The 25,777-nt window shown below is 42.0% G+C and overlaps 1 protein-coding gene and 1 long non-coding RNA gene across 3 annotated transcripts in view; one reads left to right on the top strand and one right to left on the bottom strand.

The window, feature by feature from the left end:
• LOC118080595 (uncharacterized) overlaps nt 1–17,277 on the top strand; it is a 46,748-nt gene extending 29,471 nt beyond the window's left edge. Inside the window, exons 3-4 of the long non-coding RNA XR_009557117.1 lie at nt 3,589–5,854; nt 7,781–17,277. This is a non-coding gene — a long non-coding RNA (uncharacterized LOC118080595). The remainder of the gene's footprint in view (nt 1–3,588; nt 5,855–7,780) is intronic.
• CACNA2D2 (calcium voltage-gated channel auxiliary subunit alpha2delta 2) overlaps nt 1–25,777 on the bottom strand; it is a 551,962-nt gene that overhangs the window by 18,375 nt on the left and 507,810 nt on the right. For both annotated transcript variants that reach the window (XR_009557115.1, XM_060271531.1), the window contains exons 22-27: nt 25,682–25,758; nt 13,648–13,708; nt 5,136–5,233; nt 2,998–3,088; nt 2,026–2,088; nt 22–125 (exon numbers count right to left, since the gene is read on the bottom strand). Coding sequence is in view for 1 of the 2 variants with exons in the window: in XM_060271531.1 (XP_060127514.1) it covers nt 22–125; nt 2,026–2,088; nt 2,998–3,088; nt 5,136–5,233; nt 13,648–13,708; nt 25,682–25,758 (494 nt within the window). In the remaining variant the exon portion in view is untranslated. The remainder of the gene's footprint in view (nt 1–21; nt 126–2,025; nt 2,089–2,997; nt 3,089–5,135; nt 5,234–13,647; nt 13,709–25,681; nt 25,759–25,777) is intronic.

Genomic DNA, 25,777 nt, shown 5'->3' with positions numbered 1-25,777 from the left:
ACTGTGTAGGGTTATACTTACAATCCCTGTAAGGGGTCTTAAAGATGTGGCCTTTGTTATCTAGGCTTCTCCGATAGAAGCTGGCGTTGAAGGGCTCCCGGTCTTCTTCCCAGTCTTCAGCAGCTCTTTAATGAAATCAACCAGCCCCACAGAATGTCACAACCTTTTGGCATAGATTTCGTTTTCCATATAGGCACAAATAAAATATTGGCTTTTTAAAAAAGCACCCATCAATAATATGTACATTTATACTTTCACAACCAGTCTTAGGGACAGGGAGGTGATAGCTGAGAAAGTCCAAATGTTCATTATACATACATATACACAGAATTGTAGAGTTGGATCATCTAGTCATATTCATTCATATATATATATATATATATATATATATATATATATATTCCTCAATATGTAAACATATAATATAGTTCACCTCTGAAATATAGGATGGTATTGAGCTATCTTTCATGAAGACTACCAGCTACAGTATTTACTGTGGCTGTGGTATAGTTTTCATTTTGCACAGAGACAAGTACTTGGCAACCCCACCCTTTTTGCAGCCCCAGGAAAACAGAGCACCAGGAAGTCTATCAGGCCCCTTTCAAGCTGCATTTGGTTTAGTGAAATACAAGTTACGCAGGCACAATTCATTGTCTACTGTCAGCCTTTAAAGATAATTACACGCTTTCAGAAACCTCTAAAACCACAAGGGTCACAGAATCACAGTGATGAGTAAAACTTAATAGTTGGCAGCCTATATTCCTTTGAGCACCAAGGGCACCTGAACCCAGTAAATTACCACTAATAATTTCCCCCTGAAGGAGGTAGTTGGGAATACAAATCTATTTCGCCGTCAGGAAAAGTGTTGTGAGGGTCTTATTAACCAGAAGTGTCCTTCAGTGACACAGGCTGCAAAGCTGTTAGTGGGTACACTTTGACATTACCTTTTGCTCCTTGTGCTAAAAAGGTCATCCAACACCTTAAAAGAACATTAAGGAATGGATTTGCTGGTCATCCAAAGTAATGTGGTACCATTAGTATTCTGTCTCCCTCAATGGTAATTTTTGGAAACATAACAATGCCAACGGTTATGGCTTTTCCTATCTGCTTTGTCTCACCCTCCAGCCCAAGGAGCCTTCATAAGGGAGCTGTTTCCAGAGGAAGAACTATGAGGGGAGAGAGACTCTGTTCGCCATGGGAGGAGGGGGCTGGTTTCACCTGTGCAGCTCCACCTCCAGCCCAGTGAATCTTCAGAAGGGAGTTGCTGCCATGGGCATTATGCGTTTATTTTAATAAGCTGAACAGAGTGACAGATTGGGAGTCATGAGGGTGTGTAGTGTGCGTGCGCATGAACTTCACAGCGCTTAGTTTAGCTTTTGGTTGCTATTTTGTTAATGCTAATAGTGTTTTTTGGATTATAAGTGCTGTATTGATTTGTTAATCCATTGACTTTTGCTTTAATTGTGATGTTTAGCTTGTTTTTTAGTTTCTTGATTTGTTAACAGTGTTTTATAGATTATAACTGTTTCACTGGAAATTTGTTAATTACTCGGTACTTGTGGTGTTCTATTATTGTTTGTAAGCTGCCTTGGGATTCAGTTGAATTAAAAATGACATAGAAATATAATCAATCAAATCAAAATCAAATCAATTCAGATGTAAGAAATGCTTAAGAGGACCACAAGTGCAATAAAATGTACATAAAATACTTATATGTTTTTTAAATGTAGCTTGACACGGATAAAAATGCATAAAACATGTTTCATATAGATATGACAATACACGAACATTTGCACCCTTAAGGAAGTAATTAAATTGTTGCATTAGTTTCACTGGGACTTGGGCTGCAATATAACTGTAGTTAACTGGGAGTAAGCTCCTCTGCAGTCAACAGGACTTACTTCTGAGTAGATGTGGTTAGGACTGTATCCTTAATCATTACTAACTCTAGATTAGATTGGGGTCACTAAATGCTAAACACATTCTCTTCAGCTACAGATGAAATGACAAACACTTGCCACTTACTTGTTAGGGAAGACGCGGGTGATACCACCATCTGTGGCAACAAACACAGCTAAGAGGCTATACCTATAGAAAGGCAGAGATAGAAAGTTACAACCTCAAGCCATATGCCAAAGTTCTGCTTCTCACCAATTTGTCTGCGCCACACCGTTAGCCTATGTGTTGATCATTATAACTGTGGTAGGTACGGTTTGTGTTTTCCTCCCTTTGTTTTCATTATATATTATCTCCAGTGCATTTTTAAAAGAAAATATGGTGCCAGTACTCACCATGAAGTTGAGTACCCCCAGAAAAAAGCACTGATCATATTGTATGTTTATGTTGTGAACCACCCTGAGATCTCCGGATGAAGGGCAGTAAAGAAATTTAATAAATAATAGAAGAGGGTGTGTGCATTTAGGTTAGTTTTGCCCCCCTGGGAATGGGAATGGACAAACTTTGGAAAATGAAAAACTTTTACCTGATTTTATACTGAACTGAAAGAATCTCTAAATGGGCAAGTTACCATGTAGTTGTGACTTGCACTCTAGCTAGGATAAAATTTCAACTTGTCTTCAACTTTAACTGGTTTTAAATTTGCCCTCTAGCTTTGATAAACTACACTAGTATTCACTGATTTAATACTGAATGGAAAGCTGAAACTTTCAGCTGAGCCTTTTTCCACTTAAAACCCTTTTAACGTAGGAAGACTTAAGTCTACATTAAGCTTGTTCTAAAAGCTAATCCTATTTTCAAAAATCTAAGATGAATAGATCTGTATTGTGTAGAGTTATATATTAGCTGTGCTTCTTTTTATCCCTTCTCCAGAACTGACCTATTGTATAGGCCTGCTAGGCCTGTGCAGAAGAGAGTCTCAGGATGAACTCTGTCATATATAAACTTTCCTCCCAGCTGAAAAATACTCTTGCTGGGGCACCAAAATGCTCCCAGTGTCTGAAGGAGCAATGAAATGAAATGAAATGAAATTGTATTTACGTGTTAAGATCTTGGTCCTTCCACACTCTTTCCACCAGCTGTTGCGTGATTCCTGTGTCCAGGATGAGGTTGTGAAGGAGGAAGTTATCACCTTGAAAGAGAAAGAGAAATGTTTCCAATCCAGAATCTTGCTTATTGAATATCCCGAGGAGGTTTCCACTCCATTTTAAAGTATGATGGTGAAGAATCCTCTTTGCCTTCTACTCTTGCTTGCCTTTTCCCTCTCTCCTTGCATAGCCTTTTCACTTGTTTCAGCAGCAACGTAAACTGCACCAGGAAACAAGGATACTGCAAGGTGTGCAGTGGGACCCCTTCAATGCTCACTGGTTAGAATGCCCTGCAGAGGTTGCCTTCAGCTGATAAGCTTCTGAGGTTGCTGTGTGATCCTTATAACTTGATTAGTTGGCTATGTATATTAAGTTATATATGTTCACAAAAGTAATAAGCAATAGAGTACATGACCAGCTCTAGTAGTGCATTCCAGTACTTTCTAGTGTTATGCTAGTTTTGCAATGTTGTCAATGACTCTCCTCTCAATCCTGGAAGTCCTACCAACTCTGCTGGTAACCTGTTGCACCTTCTCTTCTCCAGCTCTGCTGATGTCCCTCAAGTTAGAACTCTCTGGTTACCTAAGTTGTCCTGGTGGGCCAGGCAGCCTCTGGCAAAATTCTCCACATTACTGCTGCCACCACATGGTAGGTTTATGTCCCCTTTTACTTAATAGAGGTGGGCACCACTGGCAGAGAGAGTCTAGGTCATGCATGATGGAGAACCTGCGGGTCCTTCAGATTACAGTTCCCATAATCCTCGAGCATTGCTGAGGCTGATGGCAGTTGAAGTCCAAATGTATCTGTGGGGCAATAGGTTTCCCATTCTCCACCCCATCCCAGAGCATCTCTTAGCGCTGCTACTATGCAGGGCACATTTCCTTCCCAGTTGCTTGCTCTCTGCATTTCCCTATGCATCAGTGGGAAAAGACTCTGAGCCTTTCCTGGCCCTCTTTTGTTTCATGCGATTGCCACAGATGTCTGCCAGCTAAGCCACATAGTTCTCTGCCATGTGGGCATGGACTTTGAGACTGCTTCCATTTCTCGGTCATGCTGAATGCAGCAAAGAAACAAAAGCTTAAAGTAGCATTTCAATTATAGGCAGGCTTGGAAGGGGACTTCTAGAGCTTGTTGTCTCCAAACTAAGTATACTTTAGGTGAAAGGCTTAAAATAATAATAATTCATACACAGAGGGGAGTGATAGCCCATAGGCTTCTTACCTTATTTTCAGTGCTGAATTGCGTTATCACTAGAAAATTTAACTGATGTTTAATAGCAGGCTGTTTCCTTGCAATGCAATCTCACTATTTTTATGCTATCCCTGGAAATGGATTTGTCTGCCTTGGTTGGGGATTTGTCTCAGAAACAGACCGGTTTTATACATGAGGTAATTTTGTGAAATGTGTACTACTAACAATAGAATCAGAGATCCCCAGCCTTATATGGAATATGACCTGGTTCAAACCAGATCACAACTGGAGTACCTGCTGATGGTCACATTTATGCTTGACAAGCTGCATTACTCAGTGACTGTGCTTGCAATTCGAGACACCCTTTCCTGGGAATAAGCGCCATAGAATTCAATGGAGTTTGCTTCCAAGTGGATAGGCCCAGGATTTCATTGTGAACTTATGGGATTCATTCATCATTTGCATCCTCCTTTCATGACACCAGAGAACTGATACTACAACCTTCCCCAGAGAATAGTAACCCACCCCAATTCTTTCTTCATAAGGTGCACTCTATCTAAATCAGGTGTGGGAAAACTTTGCCTCTCCAACTGTTGCTGAATTGCTGCTCCCATGTTCCCTGGACATTGGCCATTCTTGCTAGGGCTGATGGGAGTTGTGGTTCAGCAACATCTGGAGGGCCAAATGTCCCCTCACTCTTGATCCAAATAATTTTTTTTTGCAAACAAACTTTGTTCCGTTTTTTTAAAAAAATAAAAAACAACAACATTTAAATGTATGTCTTTTAAAGCAGAAGCGCACTTTTGCTTCTTGGTTTTTCCTTGGTTCTCTCACCCAAACAGTGCTGAGTGTTTCTTGAGAGAAGGCTGAGTCTCCATTGCATGCCCTGGTGGTACTTACATTGCTTGGAGTCAGGCGTCACCTTTTCCATGAGGGCGATAAAGTTTTCCAGGAATTCAGTGTTGTTGTCCGACTGGCTGAGGTCTTTGCAATATTCTCTGGGATTATGATGAAAAGATTTGTCGTTTGGAAGGATGAAAAAGTTACTGTCAGTTTTCTCCCTCTCAGAACTGCTATAATCATGACTTTGTGTGCAACGTAGGTGAGGCTGTTACCCAGTCATGTTGCTGCTGTGCCTAAGAGAACACTTTCAATACTGTCTGCGTACATGTTTGAGATAGGAGTGGTGGGGGATTCAAAGATATTTGTCCTGTCCATGAGCAAAGCTGTGTGAGACATCAGTACTTGTGTGCACTTGAAATCTATTTGTACAAATGCATTTAAATGTGGGTATGTGAGGAGGAGGAGGAAGTAAGTGTGGAAAAGGATACGTGTAAAAACCCAAAATATCTTAAAAACAGATCTTCACATCGAAGATACTCAGACGTTGTTCTGTATTACTTGGGCTCAATTTGGAACACAAGTGGATACAGATTGTAATCATTATTTATCTCTTTCCTTTCCCCCCAGGTGGCTTACAGATAAATTAGATGGCACTGTGCTTAATAAAGATGGTATTCGGGTTTCCCACATTGCTACTATTGTGCCTCTCAATAATATTGACTGATGCCACCCACCACCATCTGAAACAAGAAGAACACTGTGAATACTAGTTACAGGTAGGTAGCCGTGTTGGTCTGAGTCGAAGCAAAATAAAAAAATTCCTTCAGTAGCACCTTAAAGACCAACTAAATTTATATTTTGGTATGAGCTTTCGTGTGCATGCACACTTCTTCAGATACCACTGAAGAAGTGTGCATGCACACGAAAGCTCATACCAAAATATAAATTTAGTTGGTCTTTAAGGTGCTACTGAAGGAATTTTTTTATTTTACTGTGAATACTGCCACTGCTTCTCTTCTGGATTTGTATAGCAATTGCGCTGCTATTCTAATAATTCAGTTATTTAATTAAATTCATTTAATCCCCCAACCTGGTGCCCTCCATGCTGGCTGGGGTTGTTGGGAGTTGTAGTCTAAAACCTTTGGAGGATATCAGGTTGGAGAAGGTTGCTGTAGGGATGGTGGCTTAATTAACCATGATACTTGCTTAAACCCCTTTAGGTTTAGAAAGACTGTGGCAAAAAAGGGCCTTCTTTCCTTCAAGCTCAACTATTTTTGTGAAGTCCCAGAACTGTCCTTTATTCTGATTTTCAATATGGCCTCTATGGAAGCTTTACAGCTCTTGTTAGAAAAGTGCTTCTGTTTATAAACAGGTACTGTTCGACAAAAATGGAAACTTTTGTAATTAGGATGTTTATAGATTTATATACAGCTTTGGAAAACAGGTATGGGGGCAATGCAGTTTCACCTGTGCTGTTCTAGCAATAGGTTTTCTTCTTCATAGATAACATAAATAAATAAACATAAATAGCTAAATATAGTAAATATGATTCCTTCATGTTTGTAGTGGGATCCCACAGTAGGAAATTTAGGATTCAAAGGTGATATAACTAATGCCTCTATTAATCCTAGTAGCATTTCCAGTAGTAGCAGGTCTCTCTAGAGCAGTGGTGGGCAACCTTTTTAAGGTCAAGGGCTGCATAAGAGTCTAGATCAGGCACCCCCAAACTGCAGCCCTCCAGATGTTTTTGCCTACAACTCCCATGATCCCTAGGTAACAGGACCAGTGGTCAGGGATGATGGGAATTGTAGTCCAAAACATCTGGAGGGCCGAAGTCTGGGGATGCCTGGTCTAGATGGAAGATGGAAGCCCTCTGGCTGTAAAGCACATAGCTCCCCATGAAGCCACAATACTGGATAAAGATGTCTGATTGTATTCATACCACACTGGCTTCCATTACAAGCTAATGCAATTTAGGTTTCTGGGATATAGGCATTATGAATGATATAACACTGTAGTCAAAGAAGCATGACTTTTTATGTCTTTGAGAATAATACTCCTGCCTCCTAAATGAAACTAACTCTGACTAGAGATGGGTGAATGTGTCAATTTCAGTTTCTCATTTTTCAAATCTTGAGTTCAGGTCTCCACATTTCCACATCAGTTTGAGATTCCCACCCCCACCCCCATTTCTAATGAAAATTTATCAGCATTTTAGTGCGGATTTCTAATACATATACATTTTGGTATGCAATTTTGTCTACATTTTTGCAAAGCAGTTTCCCAAAATATAATGCATTTTGTGATATTTTCACTAATATATGTATTTATGGACACACTTTTTCTCTAATACATACTTTTTTGTACACGTTACTTGGCTGGAGAACTGCACTGCAAAATTAGGTAGGTTTGCCTTTAAATGTGAACTGAATTGAATATCTCCCATCCCTATCCTTAACTCACTTGTGTTAGGTTCTCCCTAAGGAGCAAGTGCATCCCCAAATAAACAAAATAGAAAGATACAAGGATGAGCCATGGCTGTCTACAAATGAAAGATGTATACACAGCGCAAGTCACTTATATAATGTGCCACTTTATGCAGGCCTAAATCTTTTTCATTGAGACTAGTCCAGCCAATCAACTTGCTATGCTCATTTTGAACAATCATTCTGAGGTTCCTTCTTTGTATGCCTTTTCTACAGTACATTTACTGCTTCCTACATTGGCTTTCACTGTTTCACCACATACTTTTCTGCAAATATTGCTGACTCTAACCCTAAAGAGCAACGGACTGAGGATGGAAAGAACTACAAGTTAGAAGTTAATAATAATGCGAGAGCTGGGCATTTACAAAAGAGAATCAACAGGAAGAGATGTTTACTCCTTCACCTGCTCCCTCTATCCACCACACCTACCCAATCGCCAAATCTCTCTCCTTTTAGTGGCCTTAGGAGGCAGGCGAGAGTAGTTGTCGGGAAGGGTCAATCCCACCACTACTTTTTATTTGCAAATATACACCTCAACCTTGCATGAGTCTTATGAGGCAGACATGGGATTTAGAACTCTGTGTTTCCTTTAGAAAGTGTCATTTCTCCTCATCCCTTCCCAGGCAAAAGCTTATTGAACAAAGCAGGAAGAATATAAGTGGAGCACACTGTAATCCAATATGCAGACAGGTTAGCAGCAACAACTATCCAAATTGCATTCACCATGTGTTGATGTATACACAGACACGCAAACACATAGAAAATGCCTTCTGATTCAACTGTGCACCCAGGAGCAGGACCATAATGCAAAGGGGGAAAGTGGCAGATTAAGCACTTGGTGACTTGGAGTATGAAGGGCTGTGCTTAGGAGGCAACAAGCTTCGAGGCAAGATGGCTCCGTTTCTTGCATGAATTGAACTGTAACTTTGCACACGGGACTCCCTTTGTTAACATCATCCCTTTGCAAGAGAGGACCAAAGATACTCACCTGGACAAAATTTCTGGTGTGCCATTTGGCTTCATTTTTGAATGTTACTGAATTTGAAAACTGCTTTGCACTTCAAGGAAATGGGGGACATGATAGTAGTGAGTGGAGAAGGAATGCATGGGAGAAAACCCTGAGGATCTGTTTCATCTGTGGAACAAATCAATATTCCATAGTGCACAGATGTGCTCTGGACAGTAACAGAGAATCACTCTTCACCCACAGCAAAAAGAGAACAAGGTGGGCAGCCATGCTTTGGATAGAAAAGCACATCCTTCATATAGATTGATAGGGGCCAACCCTAGACTGTAGAAGGGAATGTATTTTCAGTACAGACTTGTATCCTCTCTCTCTTAAAAACAACCCTACCCAGGTGATAATTTGTGCTCTTACAGACCCCACACTTCTAATGGGTTGTTGTCTATCAGGATTGCCTCCCCAGAGTGTGTGTTTGCATGCCTGCAAGTATATAAAAGACGGAGAATTATTTATTACACAGATCCTACTGCGAATAACAGCTCTGTATTTGGCATTATGCCAGTATACTTCTGTCTCTGGAAGCTTTCCAAGAGCTGCAGCTGCAAAGTTCTTGTGAACATTTTTCACTTGCTGGCTTTGCATTGCCAGTAGCTAATGGCTAAGGATGGAGAGAGTGAGTGTGTGTGCTTGGCCTCATTCCTCACTGCCTCTCAGGAGTAAAAAGTAAAGGCGGACATTCATTTAGAGGGCTCATGACAGCACACCATTGCACTTTCTGATGCTAGAAAAAAGAGAGAAGTTACTGAGTTTGCCAATCATAGTTTATGGTAGCTCCAGAGGCCTTAAGGGTTTCTCACAGCTGACAACATTGGGAGGAAAAAACCCCTCACATATGGGAACATACAGGGCTTTTGCGAAAACTGCTGAATGAATATTCAGGCATTAAGGGGCTCATGCAATGAGGAGAGTGGTGGACATGCTACTTGACCCCAGCTCTTCCTTTTGCCTAACCCTTGTTGGGCCTGCTACCCTCCAATCATTGGAGGAAAAGTTCCATATCAGGAAGCCTACACTAATACAGCTGGCTTTTTGCTGTAGACCCTCTTCTCTTGTCCAACACAGAGAAGGCAGTGGGAATACTTAGGCCATCTTCACCTTAACTCATGTAATGCTAAATAGGTCTTAAAATAAACCTAGTAAGAAGGCTTACCCAGTGGGTGAGGGCCATGTTTCTAAGTCACCTCCAGACTGTCACTATTTTGCAGGAGGGATTCAGTCACAAAAATGACACAGGCCTGGCCCAACCATGAAGTGGCAGAAGCCCCCTGAGGCACTGCATCCATGGGGGCCCCGCCACCTCCGCCACTGGCGCTGACGTGGCGCCTAAATCTTGGAAGATCTCACCAGAAATTGGTGCCACTTTTCTGGTGGTGGAGGTGGGAGCAGAACTGGGCAGCACATCCAGTTATGTCTCAAGCAGTGAAATGGGATGCACTGCCCTTGCAAAAAAATGCATTAGAAATTGTGGGATAATTTTTGGTTGACAGAAATATGTGTAACCTCCATGCAAGCAAGTCAGGATGAATGCTTAATCAAGAGCAAACACCATATATAACTTACACACCAGCTGTGTTCAAGGAAATCGGGATGATACTCTGGAGCAAAACTTGGCCCTCCAGCTGTTTTTGGACTACAATTCCCATCATCCCTGACCACTGGTCCTGCTAGCTAGGGATGATGGGAGTTGTAGTCCCAAAACAGCTGGAGGGCCAAGTTTGGCCATGTCTGCTCTGGAGGGTAGGACTGAAACCAATGGCTTCAAGTTACAAGCAAGGAGATTCCAACCAAACATTCAGAAAATCTTTCTGACAGTAAGAGCTGTTCGGAAGTGGAACAGACTCCCATGAGAGGTGGTGGACTCTCCTTCCTTGGAGGTTTTTAAGTAGAGGTTGGATGGCCACCTGTCATGGCTGCTATAGCTGAGATTCTGCATTGCGGGGGTTGGACTAGATGACCCTTGGGTCTCTTCCAGCTCTAGGATTCTATGATTCTATGCTGAATAGACAGGGCAAATGGAAGAGCCTCTAATTCACAACACAAGAGCGAATCCACTTTATTCCCTGCTGTATCATACTGCTCCCAAGGAGGTAATCAGTGTGCATATCTTGTTAAGTTTGGCTTTTACAGAAAGCCTAAACAAGGCATAGGCAACCTTGGCTCTCCAGATGTTTTGGAACTACAACTCCCATGATCCCTGACCACTGGCCCTGTTAGCTAGAGATCATGGGAGTTGTAGTTCCAAAACATCTGGAGAGCCAAGGTTGCCTATGCCTGGCCTAAACTCTGAAATAATTGTGCTGCAGTATTCTGGAGACCACACAATCAATTCCTCAACAAGTATCAAGTGTTGCGTAATTGAAGTCATTAACTGGTCAAACCAAGGAAGCTATACTGTATATCCATCATAGTGACTGGGCAATTAACTGTTGCGTTGCACTCACACTGAGAATCACTGGAGGTGCTAGTTTCATCAGTGCATGTTGCTTCTGTTACTTACTTCACTCTCATTAATACACTGTAGTTGAGCCAAATTCTTCCTGCATTTCTCTAATGAGGGCTGAGAAAAACAGCAGTAGAAATGTACAGCAATACAGTGCACTCCACTTATACACCCCATATGTTTTTAGGGATAGGCCTTTGTATTGAACAGGTACATTTTTTGCACTCAAATGCTTCAAGCTAACTGTTTATACTTCCTACCTGTCAGATTCTGGAAAATGAATGCAAATAGCACTTAAAATATGCTTGTAAGAAGAGTCAGGCCTCACCTGTAAAAGTTTGTAATCACATTTTAGGAGAGGCAGCTGAGAGGCAAAGCTATTTTACTCTGCTAATTTCCTGACTTTCCATCAATATACTGCAAGTCCTCCTACGCGAGTATAAAATCATCTTGGCTGGCCACATAATTTTGTTTCTCAAAGACCTAGAAGTACACAACACTGCATCCACCAATATATCTACACAAATGTGTACAGATATATGTGCTTGCACGCCCACAAATAGATCATTAGTGATATATGGTTTCTGAAAATTACCATGGGCTATTGGCCACATTAGTATTGATGAGATATCATACAGTCTCATTAGTATGCTGTTTGGTATTATTGGTGCTAAAGGGCTAACAGATGGTGCAGCTGAAACTCAAGCGCTATCATGTGACCTTCTGTATTATGACTTGACAGAACAGGAGTCTGTTCCGATGTAGCAAGAGACCTGATTAGACGTTGTGTTGTAACGAACATTTTCCGAAGAATTTGTTAGCAGTGTTCTGGTTTCTATTTATAGAAAAAGTCTTAACAAAATGGTAAATTTCCTTAAAAAACAACATTAGATTCATGTATACATTTCACATTAATGGGACTTTGAACACTGATTTGGATGCTGACTATGTAAAGCTCTTCACTTATAGCATGGATGCTAGTGATGGACTGCTGCTTACAGCACAGAGATGGGGAATTTGTGAGTTCCCAGAAGTTGTTAGACTATAGCTCCCATCAACCCTGGCCACTGACCATGTTGGCAGGGGCTGATGGGAGTTGGAGTCTAACAACATCTGTTCACCTCTTATGCTCTTATGTTCTCCCTGATTATGCTTTGTATAAGAGAAGCATCTTAGAATAGTAAATCTAATAGTTGTATAAATAAAAGTTGGAAACACACACTCTTCAGTATTATTCTTTTCTGTACAAAGCTGAATTTGTGGAGGGTTACCAAATCCATGTGATGTACAGAAATTCTCTTCCATTTTTAAAAATACTATATTAAAGATAGGAGGGACTAATAGGATCTCACCATTTCACTTTACCCTGATGCCAAATGTAACATCAGTTTATAGGATTTTGGCTGACGTTTGCCAATAACCCCCCTCTCTGTCTCCCTATGGCATTTCTATCTTGGCTTTCTTTGATAGCTCATGGCAGCAGCCATTGTTATTGACCTTCCAATTTTACCCTCAAAACAACTCTGTCAGGTATGTTAGGCTGAAAGAGAACCCAAAGTCACTCAGTGAGCTTCATGACTAAGGCCGGCTTATAAAAGTGGCTTCATGATTTTTTACATATAGCAGTGGAATATTTTATCATTCCTACTGCATTAATGTGGCCTCACAAAGGTATTTAGCAATATTGAATCATGTACATTTTGAAAATGCTTTCTGAACAACACAGTGGCTTTATGAAAGCTTGGAAGTATTTTCACTAATAAAAATAGTGCAGGGAGTGAGTGATTCATGCTATTGTGGTGTTTATTTATCATTAGGTATTTTTAAATTTTGGTATTTGTGAAATCCAAAAACATAAACAAAACTGCCCTAGATCTTTAATTTCTTTCTCAGAAAAAAAACAGGCAAAACACCAGTCTTGTGTTAAAAATCATTTGGTCAATAAATCATGGGTCAAACAAATGCTGTGTGATAGGTGCACCTAGTCAATCAAATCAAATAATGGGATATTTGGAGCAAACAACTCTTTGGGGTGGAAAGTATTGACTGAAATCATTCAGTAGGAAAGCTAGATGGCGTTGCACATGATACTCCTGCCTTCCAAAGACGGCTTTTGGCTTAGACAAACACTGTGTATTATATATAAAAATGTGTTTCAGATTTAACTAACATGATGGCATGATCTCAACATGATCCAAATAGGACTGACTTATTATTTTGTGAGTATTTTCAGAAACTATACCTATATATGTATGTGCACATAATATCTCATACGCAGGCATACATATATACTCTTCTTATGTAGGTGAGTGAACAGAAGGTGGGACCACTGCGCTGCCAACCACAGTGGCGTCTCAACAAGGTGCAGGTGGCAGCTGTAGTCTCAGAGTGGCACACAGGCAGACGACAGACACAAAAAAGAAGGAAAGAAAAATGATCAAGACTTTGGCACAATGAGGAGGTGTCAGCTCAGAGGGGTGGGAGTGATGAAGTAGAATATTTAAAAGGTGTGGCAGGGAGGGAAGTGGGGATGGGAAAGGGGGCTGAGTCAGTCCCAGGATCAGTGTTGGGGGGAGAGTGGTTGAATGGACACCTCAGCAAGCTCACACGCAAAGCTACCTTGGAGCAATGAATACATGTCCCTCGGACTCAAAGCTGTTTGGCAGCAGGTATTCAAAATCTGCAACAGAAAGGTAACGTTATCCGGCAGGGGTTTGAAATGAGGGAAGAAGAAGGCTTCAGTCTCAGAATGTGACAGAAGGTAGAGAAAGAGAAAGAGAAAGAGAGAAAGAGAGGAGTAAGGGGAGAGAGAGAAAGAGAGAAAAATAGACAGGAATATACAAAAGAGGCAAAACAACTGACTAGTTTTAACAAGAGAGAAAGGAGAAAAGATTCTTTGGTAACTAGCATCATACAAAGTTATAGCCAATATGGTGCCACCATTTGGAGGATTTTGATATTTTATTGTCTATATATATATATTTATATATATATATTTAAAAATCATATAATTGAAATTAAATATGTTTGATAGATTGTATATGTATTGCTTTGGGGGCTATACAGTTACATATACACATATACACACATATATCCTCATATTTATACATACATACATATATGTATGTTTGGTAGGTTATATGGACATCTCTCTCTTATTACAATATTAACAACAAAAATAAACCACATGCTCTGCTCATACGGAAAGAGAATTACCAAAACAATATTTTGTAAGAAAAATTATCTTTCAGGCATCAACATGGCCAAACCAGGGTCCTTTATGAAGACAGTCCAACCAAAGACTTACCCATCAGATAGAGGTAAAATGCAATGCATTGTCGAGAGTGCAGCAGCTGCCTTCTAGCTGACAGTGGTCTCAAAGCTCTGCAATAGCCATCCCTCCCTAGTCCAAACATAGAACACTTCCTCCAGATTTCATAGGAGCAAACAGATGCAACCATAGCAAGCACAGAGCAGCAGATGTGCTCTTCCAATGCTGAATGTCCAGCTCTATTGGCTGATTGCTTGAATTTGTCTCTCTACCTGCCTGTCAGTTTGTGATATGTCCAGTACTCTCTCTCTCTCTCTCATCTGTTTAACAGGCATTCAGCTTAAATGGCTTTATTAAAACAAAGAACTAGATGTGCAAAAAGAGCATATGCTAGATTAAGTTAAAGCTGTGCCCAGATGGCCTCTTGAAAGTCTCCAGCCTATTTCTGAACAGAGAAATTGGGAGGATCATGATTTTTCCCAGTGAGAGAGGAGAAATCCCCCATTTATTTCTCTAGAATGGAGATCACCATTCACAGTGGCGGGTACAGTTTCTCCACCCCTCCCAGCCAGTTCTTTTTCTGATGCTGCTAGAAATGAAAGCAGCCACAAATGTGTTGGCCACCTTGCCACCAATTTGCTATGAAGTAGGAACAAAACCACTGCAAACTAGCTTGTCCAGTTAACCCTTGGCAGGTGGTCCTGACTGATACCATGGCCTTTGCTATCAACAGCTGCTGAGAGATCTAGGAGAATTAACAGGGCCATCAAAGCGGCTAACATTCCCTTCCTCCCCCACAACAAACACTCTGTGAGATGAGTGGGGCTGAGAGACTAGCCCAAGGTCACCCAGCAGCTGCATGTGGAGGAGCGGAGACGTGAACCCGGTTCCCCAGATTACGAGTCTACCGCTCTTAACCACTACACCACACTGGCTGAGTCATCTACCAGGCAACTGAGTCAGTTTCCCTCCATAACACATCCTGAAGTCAGTCTGAAACAGCCAGTTTCAACCAAAAACAAGTCAAGCCAAGCTGGTTTTCTACTGTCTGCTAGACATACTTTGCCAAGAATCACAACTCTGAGATTAATTTGTAATCCCCCAATATAAGGGAGAACACTTTTCCAACAATGATCTTATCATCGTCTTGCCCTGAAGAATTAAACCTTCATGCAATTATTTCAACCAATATTACTTCATCAGTCAAAATGGACAGGGAGAAATCAACAGGTATGTAGTGGGATGGGCCACAACTGATACAGGAAAGGGAGATAGAATCCTTATGGACCACAGCAAACATTGCTCCCCATCCAGCAACCTTATGTTGCTCCAATACCCAGCTAGAAGCAATTTGGACCAATAGGACCCACTGCCTCATCAAACCAAGCTTACATAATACCAGGACGCCCCTATCAATTCACCCCTATCCTAGCATGGATGGTATCTATATTATTTTGGCCTTACCTGGTATTTTAAAATAAACAAATGAAGGATCTTTGGAAGGGTGACTGAGCTCCCTGGAAGTAAAGGCCTCAATAGAGAACTAAAAAAACACACCACACAAATTCTTGAATTTGTCTAACTAATGGAAACCTAGCAGATCTCCCCGCTCCCCTATATCTAACCCTGGTCCACAAACATCTACCTCTGCCAGGCACATCTGAGCTCTAATCACCATCTCCACAGCGTAGTAGCAATTAGCAATAATTAATTAACACTCCACACTTGGCAGCAGGATAGTGACAGCTCATAAGAGGACACAGAATTAACTGCACACCAGAATTTAATCTAAATTAATGGCTTAACTTTAAAAAAACCCTTCTAAGGAATATAGCATAATGCCAAGTGAGGATAAAAAAAAAAGTGCTGGAGAGCTACAGAATTAATCAGAGTAACCACAAAGGAACAATGGAACCTTATTCTCACCATAGTGGAAGATATTAATGATATTACCAATGGGGAATATGACCAACTCTTACTGGATAAACTTCTGGTGGTACATGTGATTGACTAAAATATCACCAGCCATCATTGGATGGGCTCAGTCCAGACGAAGGTCGAATGCCTATCTTAATCAGAGAAAATGTAAGCATTCCCAATGAATATGCTTTCCTTTCCATGGAGGCGCAGGTTACAGCAACAGCTAAGGCAACATTTTTCCATCTTTGCCATATTAAGCAGTTGGTCCTTAGGTCTCCCACCCCGATCTGGCCACAGTGATCCACGCGACGGTCATCACTAGGCTTGACTACTCTAATTCGCTCTACGTGGGGCTGCCCCTGAAACTGCCCCAGAAACTCCAGCGGGTGCAGAATGCTGCAGTGAGGCTCCTCACGGGGTCCCTGCCATGGGAGCATATTCACCTAGTGCTTTACCAGCTGCACTGGCTCCCAGTGGAGTATAGGATCAGGTTCAAGGTGCTGGTTTTGACCTTTAAAGCCCTTTGTGGCTTAGGGCCCTCGTATTTATGGAACCGCCTCTCCTGGTATGCCCCACAGAGGACCTTAAGGTCCATGAATAACCATAGTTTAGAGGTCCTGGGCCCTAAGGAAGTCAGACTATCCACCACCAGGGCCAGGGCCTTTTCAGTGATGGCTCCGACCTGGTGGAATGCTTTGTCCCATGAGACTAGGGTCCTATAGGATTTAACCTCCTTCCGCTGGGCCTGTAAGACAGAGCTATTCTGCCTGGCCTTTAATTTGAACTCAGCCTGATCTTTTATTTCCCTTCTTTTCCCCCCTCCCCCCTTTTATGAAGATTACCCGCTGTGGGACCCCACAGCTAATTCTCCCCTGGCCTTCTTGCTGGCCCACGTAGGTTAATTTAGCCAGCTAGCCCTGGTGACTATCTAATGTTTATTGGATGGATTTCCCCCAAATTGATTCTTGAACTTGAATTTTATCGTTATTCATGCTTTTATACTGTATTTTATGCTGCTTTTATGTTATATTATAATTAAGTGTTTTAAATTTGTTGTTAGCCGCCCTGAGCCCGGGTTTTTGAACCGGGAAGGGCAGGGTATAAAAATTATTATTATTATTATTATTATTATTATTATTATTATTATTATTATTAACTGCCAAACCATGCTCAGTGAGCAGCCCTAAGGGAAGACCTAAAGGGACAATCACCTTTGACACCACTCTTTAAGCGGCAACCTGTTGGGAGTATTACCTCTGGCAAAGCCCTCAGATCTGAATGGTCCCTTCTGGAGATGCACCTCATCAGAGCATCCTGGGGTACCTGCTGGCTCTTCCTTGTAGAGCACAGGAATGGAGGGGTTTGGACACTCAACCCAGCTGACTCACTTCTGCTGTCACTCACAGGGCTGTGGTGGAGAGGGAAGCCCCCTGGATGGGAATCTGGAGGTGGGTAGTTGTTAAAGTCTCTCACACTTGCTCTTCTTCTGCCGGTCTGGAATGTGCTCCAGTAAGATTCCTCAATGGTCCACACAATCAATGCTGTTGAAGCTTCCACTGGGCTGAATGTTCCCCAGTTCAACTAAAAGCTTAATACCTTTGCTTCTTCTGTATCTGAACTATATATATATATATATATATATATATATATATATATATATATATATATATATGCAGAATAACCCCGGGCAGCAAGAATAGGGAACCCTCCAGTTGTTGCTGGATGCAAACTTCTATTAGCTCCAACTAGCATGGCCAATAATTGAATATTATCTGGAGGGGTCATAGGTTCCCCATCCTGTTGCACAGCTTTCCTAAAGGAGCAGGAAAAGGATTCAGGCAGCCAAAGAGGCTGACAGTGTGCCTAGAGCAATACAATGCAACTGTGTGCTTTTGGGCAGCTGCCTGAGGTCCAAGACACAGTTTAGCACACTTTTTCTTCATGCTACATGAGCCTGTCTGCTTATGTCCTTCACCACACCTGAAGTGCTGCTGTACAGAGTGTGGGAACCACTATCTAACTGTGCTGCAAATTATATGCATTATCTCTAACATAAATATGCATTATCTCTAACATAAAAATCCACTTAACCCCCCCCCACAAAAAAACCACAATTTCGCTATTTTTATTGTTAAGGGGGGGGGAGGAATATTTAGAAGACTGCCTCCAATAAATCTGTACAACTGAATGTTAACGTCTCAAGGGAAAACTATTTATATGAATAACTTCGACTTTCTTCTCCTAGCATTCTGCACTTCAACAGTGTTCACCACTTTCACTCCGAGAAAGTGAATGAGATTTATAGTGCTCTGCTTTGACGATTAGAGCAATGGAGGATCTTATCAATTCAGCAACATTTTAACCAGAAGGTGATACAGATGAAGCACACTGGTCACCCTAAATAAGCTTATAGGATTTTTGCTTAGTTCTATGGAAGGAACAGTAGCAGTCAAAATTATTGCTCATTTTTGTATATCCTCCCTAGCGTGTAGCATCATAGTATTTTAGCTCTTCATTCAGCAATCTGAACATCTTTTGGTTTGACTACATAGCCCACTCTTGTGGCTGAAACAAAATGAGGGATAGCTGTTGCAGGCTTTCCTCTGAAGGACACCCACTCACTTTAAATAACCGTCCAAGCAACCTTACCACAGTTATGCATTTGTCTTAGCAGCAAATTGTCTGTTCAAGCATATCCATATAAAGACATTGATTGTGAGACCACTAAAACGCCTCTCCTTCCCCCACCAATATATCCCACAATGCATTACAAGACATACGTGGCCCTTTGTCAGGGCAGCACAGCCATAGGTTGGACTGCTATTTTCGAACAGGACTAAAAGGCAGGGTCTGGATACAAGCCAATGGAAGGAGGAAGAGGAAAGGAATACAAAAACACTAAGTAATTATTCCATCAGCATTGCCATTACAGGGTCACCGGGAACAGGCAGCTCAATGCTGATAGAACAGGGCTGACGACGACAGACAGAACCTTAGCTCTTGAGGTCAGGTCCCTGCTGATAACTCTTTGGTGCCGCAATGTGCCAGCTACCCATACATGAACAGTGTCTCTTCCTTCCACTCTCTGTTTATGGCAAACACTTATTTTATGTCTATCTGCACACACCTTCCCAACTGCTAGGCACCTTAAGGCATAAAACGTAAATGGATGAAATAGTCAGTATGCTTACCCCCCCCACCCCCCAATTCTATTTACTGGCACACCTCTTGTGTTTCTGGATCCACTGGTCCAGGTTGTAAGAATGCATGTATCCTTGGGTAGTGACAGGGATGACTGAGAAGATCAAAGGGCAGCATATGCATGAAGATAGCTCTCCATATTCAATTCATTTTGCTTTTGTGTGAATGGCAAACTCTTCACCGCACAGACTTTGCCAACTCAGGCCACGTTAAAGGACCTTTAACCCCGGGAATACCTGACAGGATAGTTGGTCCCTGTTTCTGCTTTGCCCTTGCCAAAACCAGAGTTCCAATCATGGCTTTCATGTAACCTGGGCTGTGTACACACTTCTGCTTACTCTGCACCCTAGGGCACTCCCACCACCGATTTATGAAGCTGTGTACCCATGGCATTAGCCAGGATCCACATCTATCCTGCCATTTCTTCAGAAACACTGCATTTGGATGTGTTTTCTCCCAATCCAGCTTCAATCCAAGGCGACTGAAGACATCCATGCCCACTGATGTGGACAGGCAGTGGGTGACCTGGAAATGCATCCAATTGCACTGATGGGTACGACGACATGCAAATGCACATTGAAATGTAGCAAAAAGGGGAAAAGAGAGACCTTGCTGCATTTTAATCTGATAATGTGCAAACAGCCTCAGACCATAACATAAGGAGTGCTCTAGGGTGCCTTTGTTCCCCATTGTCAATATTTTGCTTTTGCTACGGAGCAGTCTTTAATAACTCTTTTTTTCTTCTTCTGCTCGTGCCATAGCTGGATGAAGTGCTGCAGTGGATGCTGATGTTGCACATTCCTCTACACCAGGGATGGTGCTGTCCAGATGTTGCTGGACTCCAACAGCCAGCAGAGCCCATGGTCAGGGATAAATGGATGTTGTAGTTCCAAAGCATCTGGAGAGCCACAGGTTCCCCATCTTTGCTGAGCACATTATTTAGCAATACAGAACCCTGATAACAGTGGCACCTGCATTCTAAAGAGTCTGCCTCAATGTAGGTTAACAAGACAGTGGCCTTGGAATTTTATCGTGGAAAGCTTCTTAATGTCCCATGTACACATATTCATGTTCATAATTGGGAAAGATGACCAGCAGATTCTATCCTGTGTTCAAAGTGAAGTGCAATTGCTCTGCAGTTATCAGGACTTGACCCGCAAGAGAAGGAGGACACAGAAATCTATGGAGACCCAGGCTCTAGCTATAAACCCCAAAATGCAAAACAGGATGCAAAGCAGTTTTAGCCTAAGGTGCCGGATAGACTGCAACTGGATTCTGAAGGTGCTGAATCAAGACCTTTGTGAGAAATTTACCACATCAAATTTAGTAGATTATCTTCACTCTGTACCCTTTATCTATGAAATCACTGGGAAGCTAAGGGACAGTTATTGTTAACGAACTATTGTTGCTGGCTGCATCTTGCGAGGGTTGTGTCTTTTGAGGAAACAACTTTGATCTGCATGTAGCTAGGGCATGGGCCCACGACAATTTCACATTCCTTTATTCATTAGTCCAGCCCAGCCCATTTGTGAATTCATCTGTGAATTTTTTAAGGTTTTTTTAATGAAAATTGGTATTTAAATAAGTGTTCAACTATGTTCCTAAATAGTATTTGATCACAAAATACATTTTAAACCCCTATTTATCTTAAGGCACACATTTTATCCTAAAGTATTTATTTTAATGCATTCTGTACATTTTTTTTTTTAGAGTTGAGACCTGTCCTGCAAAATTCTAAGGACTCTGATGTCCTGATCTGGGTGTTCATCCAGGAGGTGTGAATTTGGTCTGTTTGCTTGGAAATGCAGACCAAAGGAAGTCCTCCTCTATCGCTACACACACTATGGACCTGTCTGAGATTTCTACTTTCCCTGCTGCTTCAGTACTCAAGAAGCCTAAACATTTTCTCGTGGAAGTGATATTCGACTCCATTTCCAAACACTTCTCAGTCTGAAGGTCTCTGCACAGCCCTGTCCCATTCAGGTTGAGTTGTCTTCAAGAGGAAGGAAAGCACAGGGACAAGGATAGGGGAAGAAGATTTGTAGGGTAGGCGTGAGACAGGAGAGGAGAAGGGAAGGAAGGGCGTGAGGGAGGCATTTTTTGCAGGGAGAAAGAAGAGCAGGATATTAAACTAGCTACAAAAAACCTTATTGAATTCAAACATAACAATTCCATATGAAGTTGGCTCGTCTTAAACGGATTGAGTCTCTGAGCAATGCACAGGGAAGGAGTGGGGAGATCAGTAGTGGTGAAGCTATTATGAACATAACAAGACATGTTGCTTTCAAAAAAAGGGTGAACAAGTTTGAGGGGAGGAAGTGGAGGAGCGGGAGACGGGGAGGAACAGTTTGGTGGTGGTTTGCAAGGTTAGGCGTGGCAAACGGGCAAGGTAATGGGCAAGCAGGCCGGGTAGGTGGTGAGGGGGAACGGTGAAGGTTTGGAGTGACGGGTGGGGGTACTGGACACGGGTGAGGAGAAGGGGATGGTGGAAGGGGAGTGGTCTAAGACTGAAAATACTTGCCCTTCAATTTGCTTGGTACTGTGTGAATCCATCAGAGAGAGAAAGCAAGAAAAAACAAACAAAAAACAGAAAACAAAAAAGGGGGGTTGGGTGGAAAGGGGAAGGGGGTACAAACAATATTTTATTCAATGGCTGTTTGAATAAAAATATTGTGTATCATAATCATACTGAAAGGAAACCTCTTGCAAAAACGACATGAAAAAGAAACCAAAAATTAAAAAAGAATAATAAAAGTACCAATAAAAAGGCCACAGTAATAAAATAATAAAAAATGTATAGATATAACTAGATAAATAGATATATATTATATAACCAACAGAAAAAATGAAATTCAGTAGCAAACAGTTTGCAACAGTCTTGATATAGAAATGTTCTTACTGAGTTAGCAGACCATGCAAAATTCAAGATTAACAAAGGATACATACAGAGAGAGAGAGAGAGAGAGAGAGAAGAGAGAGAGGGAATAGGAAAGAAACAAAGGGACAAAGGAGAAGGCGAGTGTGTGGTGAGCCTGGGTCTGTTTGTGAAGTGTGTGGGTGCGACTGTCTTCAGGAAGAGAACCTTACAGGTGGAGGAACCTTGGAAACAGACCACTTGTGGAGAGAAGACCTGGCAATTATTATTATTATTATTATTATTATTATTATTATTATTATTATTATTATTAGCGCTGCAGTCTAAACCACTGAGCCTCTTGAGCTTGCTGATTGTAAGGTTGGTGGTTCGAATCTGCACAACGGGATGAGCCCCCATTGCTCTGTCCCAGCTCCTGCCAACCTAGCAGTTTGAAAGCACACCAGTGGAAGTAGATAACTAGGTACCACTGCAGCAGGAAGGTAAATTGCATTTTCTATGAGTTCTGGCACTTGTCACAGTGTTCTGTTGTGCCAGAAGTGGTTTAATCATGCTGGCCACATGACCCAGAAAGCTGCCTGTGGACAAACGGCGGCTCCCTCAGCCTGAAGCGAGATGGGCGCCGCACCCGATAGTCAAATTTGACTGGACTTAACTGTCCAGGGGTCCTTTTCCTATTGTTGTTGTTGTTATTCCTTCATTTTCTTTTGCAAATACAACCAAAAAGACTGGGCCTTGCCCTTCCTCCTCAAATTATGCTGCATGGAGGGAAACTATATGCCCACTTTAAGAAGAAATGGAAAACTTGCTTAGAAGGTGTGGGTGACCTTCTGACGAGGTGGTGGAGCAGGAGTAGCCACTAGCAGTGGTTCTGGAAGGACCAAAGGTGATAGCGATGGTGGAAAATGTCACCGTATCTGTATGTTAAACTCAACACAACATTCAGGGGAGCGGCTGTGTCTCAGTGGTAGAGCACATGCCTTGGAAGCGAAAGGCTCCAGGTTCAATCCCTGGTGCCCGCAGATAGGGCTGGGAAACACCCCTGTCCGAGACCACAGAGAGCCACTGCCAGCCAGTGTCGACAGTACTGAGTCAGATGGACAAACGGTCTGACTTGGTGTAAAGCAGAGTCCTACCTTTCTAAGGGAGCCAGTGAGTACCTACTCTAGGCTGTCCCAGATTAGGTGGGATTGTGCCTTAATAACAACAACAACAATAAATAATTTATTATTTATACCCCGCCCATCTGGCTGGGTTTCCCCAGCCACTCTGGGCGGCTTCCAACAGAAGTATTAAAATACAATAATCTATTAAACATTAAAAGCTTCCCTAAACAGGGCTGCCTTCAGATGTCCTCTAAAAGTCTGGTAGTTGTTTTTCTCTTTGACATATGGTGGGAGGGAGTTCCACGGGTCGGGGGCCACTACCGAGAAGGCCCTCTGCCTGGTTCCCTGTAACTTGGCTTCTTGAAGCGAGGGAACAGCCAGAAGGCTCTCAGCACTGGACCTCAGTGTCTGGGCAGAGCGATGGAGGTGGAGACGCTCCTTCAGGTATACTGGACCGAGGCCGTTTAGGTCTTTAAAGGTCAGCACCAACACTTTGAATTGTGGTCGGAAACGTACTGGGAGCCAATATAGGTCTTTCAAGACTGGTGTTATGTGGTCTTGACAGCTGTTCCCAGTCACCAGTCTAGCTGCTGCATTCTGGATTAATGGTAGTTTCCGGGTCACCTTCAAAGGTAGCCCCACATACAGTGCATTGCAGTAGTCCAAGCGGGAGCTATCTAGAGCATGCATCACTCTGGCGAGACAGTGCTGTTGAGAAAGGAAACATAAAAAGTGCCTAAAGCTGCACATTAAGCCCTGGGCACCAATTCTGCGGTGAGCCACCATCCTGGTCTGGTTGTGATACTGACAGATCCTTTCTCTCTGGTTACATTGCTGAGCTTGAATCAGTCAACAGTGGATTTCGGGGACCGAACAACCACTGTGCCATTTAGAATGAAAGTTATGGAGCTGATACTGCACAGTGTATAGCAGCCCTTCTCTGAAAGAGATGATGTAACTTCTGGACATAAAACTCAGAACACAGTTGCCAGAGTAACCACCAGGGAGAAAAGGCATCCTCTGCTCTAGGTGTTTGTGGGATATGCTATCTCGCTAAGACTATCATGAATTGTTGAATTAACTTTCAGTCCATGTTTTGAGTTTAACATGAGTGTAAAGTCCAGAATCTAGGATGATTCCTATATTGAATCTCCTTCAGAGACAAACACAGCCAACATAGGAGTAGGTTTTACTCTGCTAGACCCACTGACCTAGATTACCCATGATCATTAATTTCAGTGGTTCTACTCTGAGTAAAACTTAGTTGAAAACCACCTATGGATTTTTTTAAAAAAAGTTTTACAGTGCAATACTATGCAGAAGTAAACCTCACTGAGTTCAATGGGACTTATTCTCAGGTAAGTGTGCACAGAATCGCAACCTCAATGTCTTTTTTGAAGATGGGTTACACTTTATTTAAATAAAAGCTAACATGTTGATAACCAGATCAGAGTTATCAAAAGTGAAGCACTTTGGAAGATATTGGCACAATTTAACATAAAATCTGCTATTCAAGTGGTAAGGAACTCCTTTAAGAATGAAATTTTGAGCAACTACAAGTAATGCTGTGTGTGTGTGTGTGTGTGTGTGTGTGTGTGTGTGTGTGTGGAGTATGGGACTTACAGAAGGTAAAGGAAAAGAAAGAGAGAAAAAGATGAGAAAGGAGAGAGATTACAGAGACAGAGGGATAAACACAGGAAGAAAAAGAGACGCAGCCAGAATCACTCAGAGCAGGATGTTAGAGACGCCCTTGGAAGTCCATCCCACCCTGCGATGAGAGAGTAGGGCCCAGGATCACACACAAGGGTAGGCTAACACACAAGTACACAGATTAATTGTAAATTAGTTAGGAAAAAATAAATCCAAAATAAAAATAAAAATAAAAATGGCTTGAAACAAACAAAACAAAACATGCAAACTTTCCCAGCTTTCAAATTAACTGGCTGCTACAGAATTATCACCTGGTACATAAAAAGCATTTAAAGCAGCAACTCAACCTCATCTCCCCTGGGTGTTTTTTTTAAAGGTTTTAGTTTGTTTTATGCAAAGTATCACGGGAAATCTTCACATCCCTGGGAAGCCTGCGTTATTCTTCCAGGAATAAAGCGAAACCTCCTCTTCTTCTATGTGTAGGGTTGCTCTTATTTTTCATTTGATAAACGTTGTAAAAAGTGAGTCTGGCGCTTTGTTTTCTCTTATTAGCCATCCTTAGGCTAGCTGGTGGGTTCAGGGTCACAGAGCACGCGAAAGGCCAACAGCAAAAGGGAAGTATCTACTTACACTTCACCTGGAGAATCTGGTCATTGAGGATAGCTTGGATGTAATACGTGTTGTAGTGTGGCAAGACCAAACCAAGGCTGGTAAAGGGGAGAGAAA

Source organism: Zootoca vivipara, chromosome 2 (genome assembly GCF_963506605.1).
Source record: "Zootoca vivipara chromosome 2, rZooViv1.1, whole genome shotgun sequence".
Taxonomy (NCBI): domain Eukaryota; kingdom Metazoa; phylum Chordata; class Lepidosauria; order Squamata; family Lacertidae; genus Zootoca; species Zootoca vivipara.
This window is presented reverse-complemented; position numbering and strand designations above follow the sequence as displayed.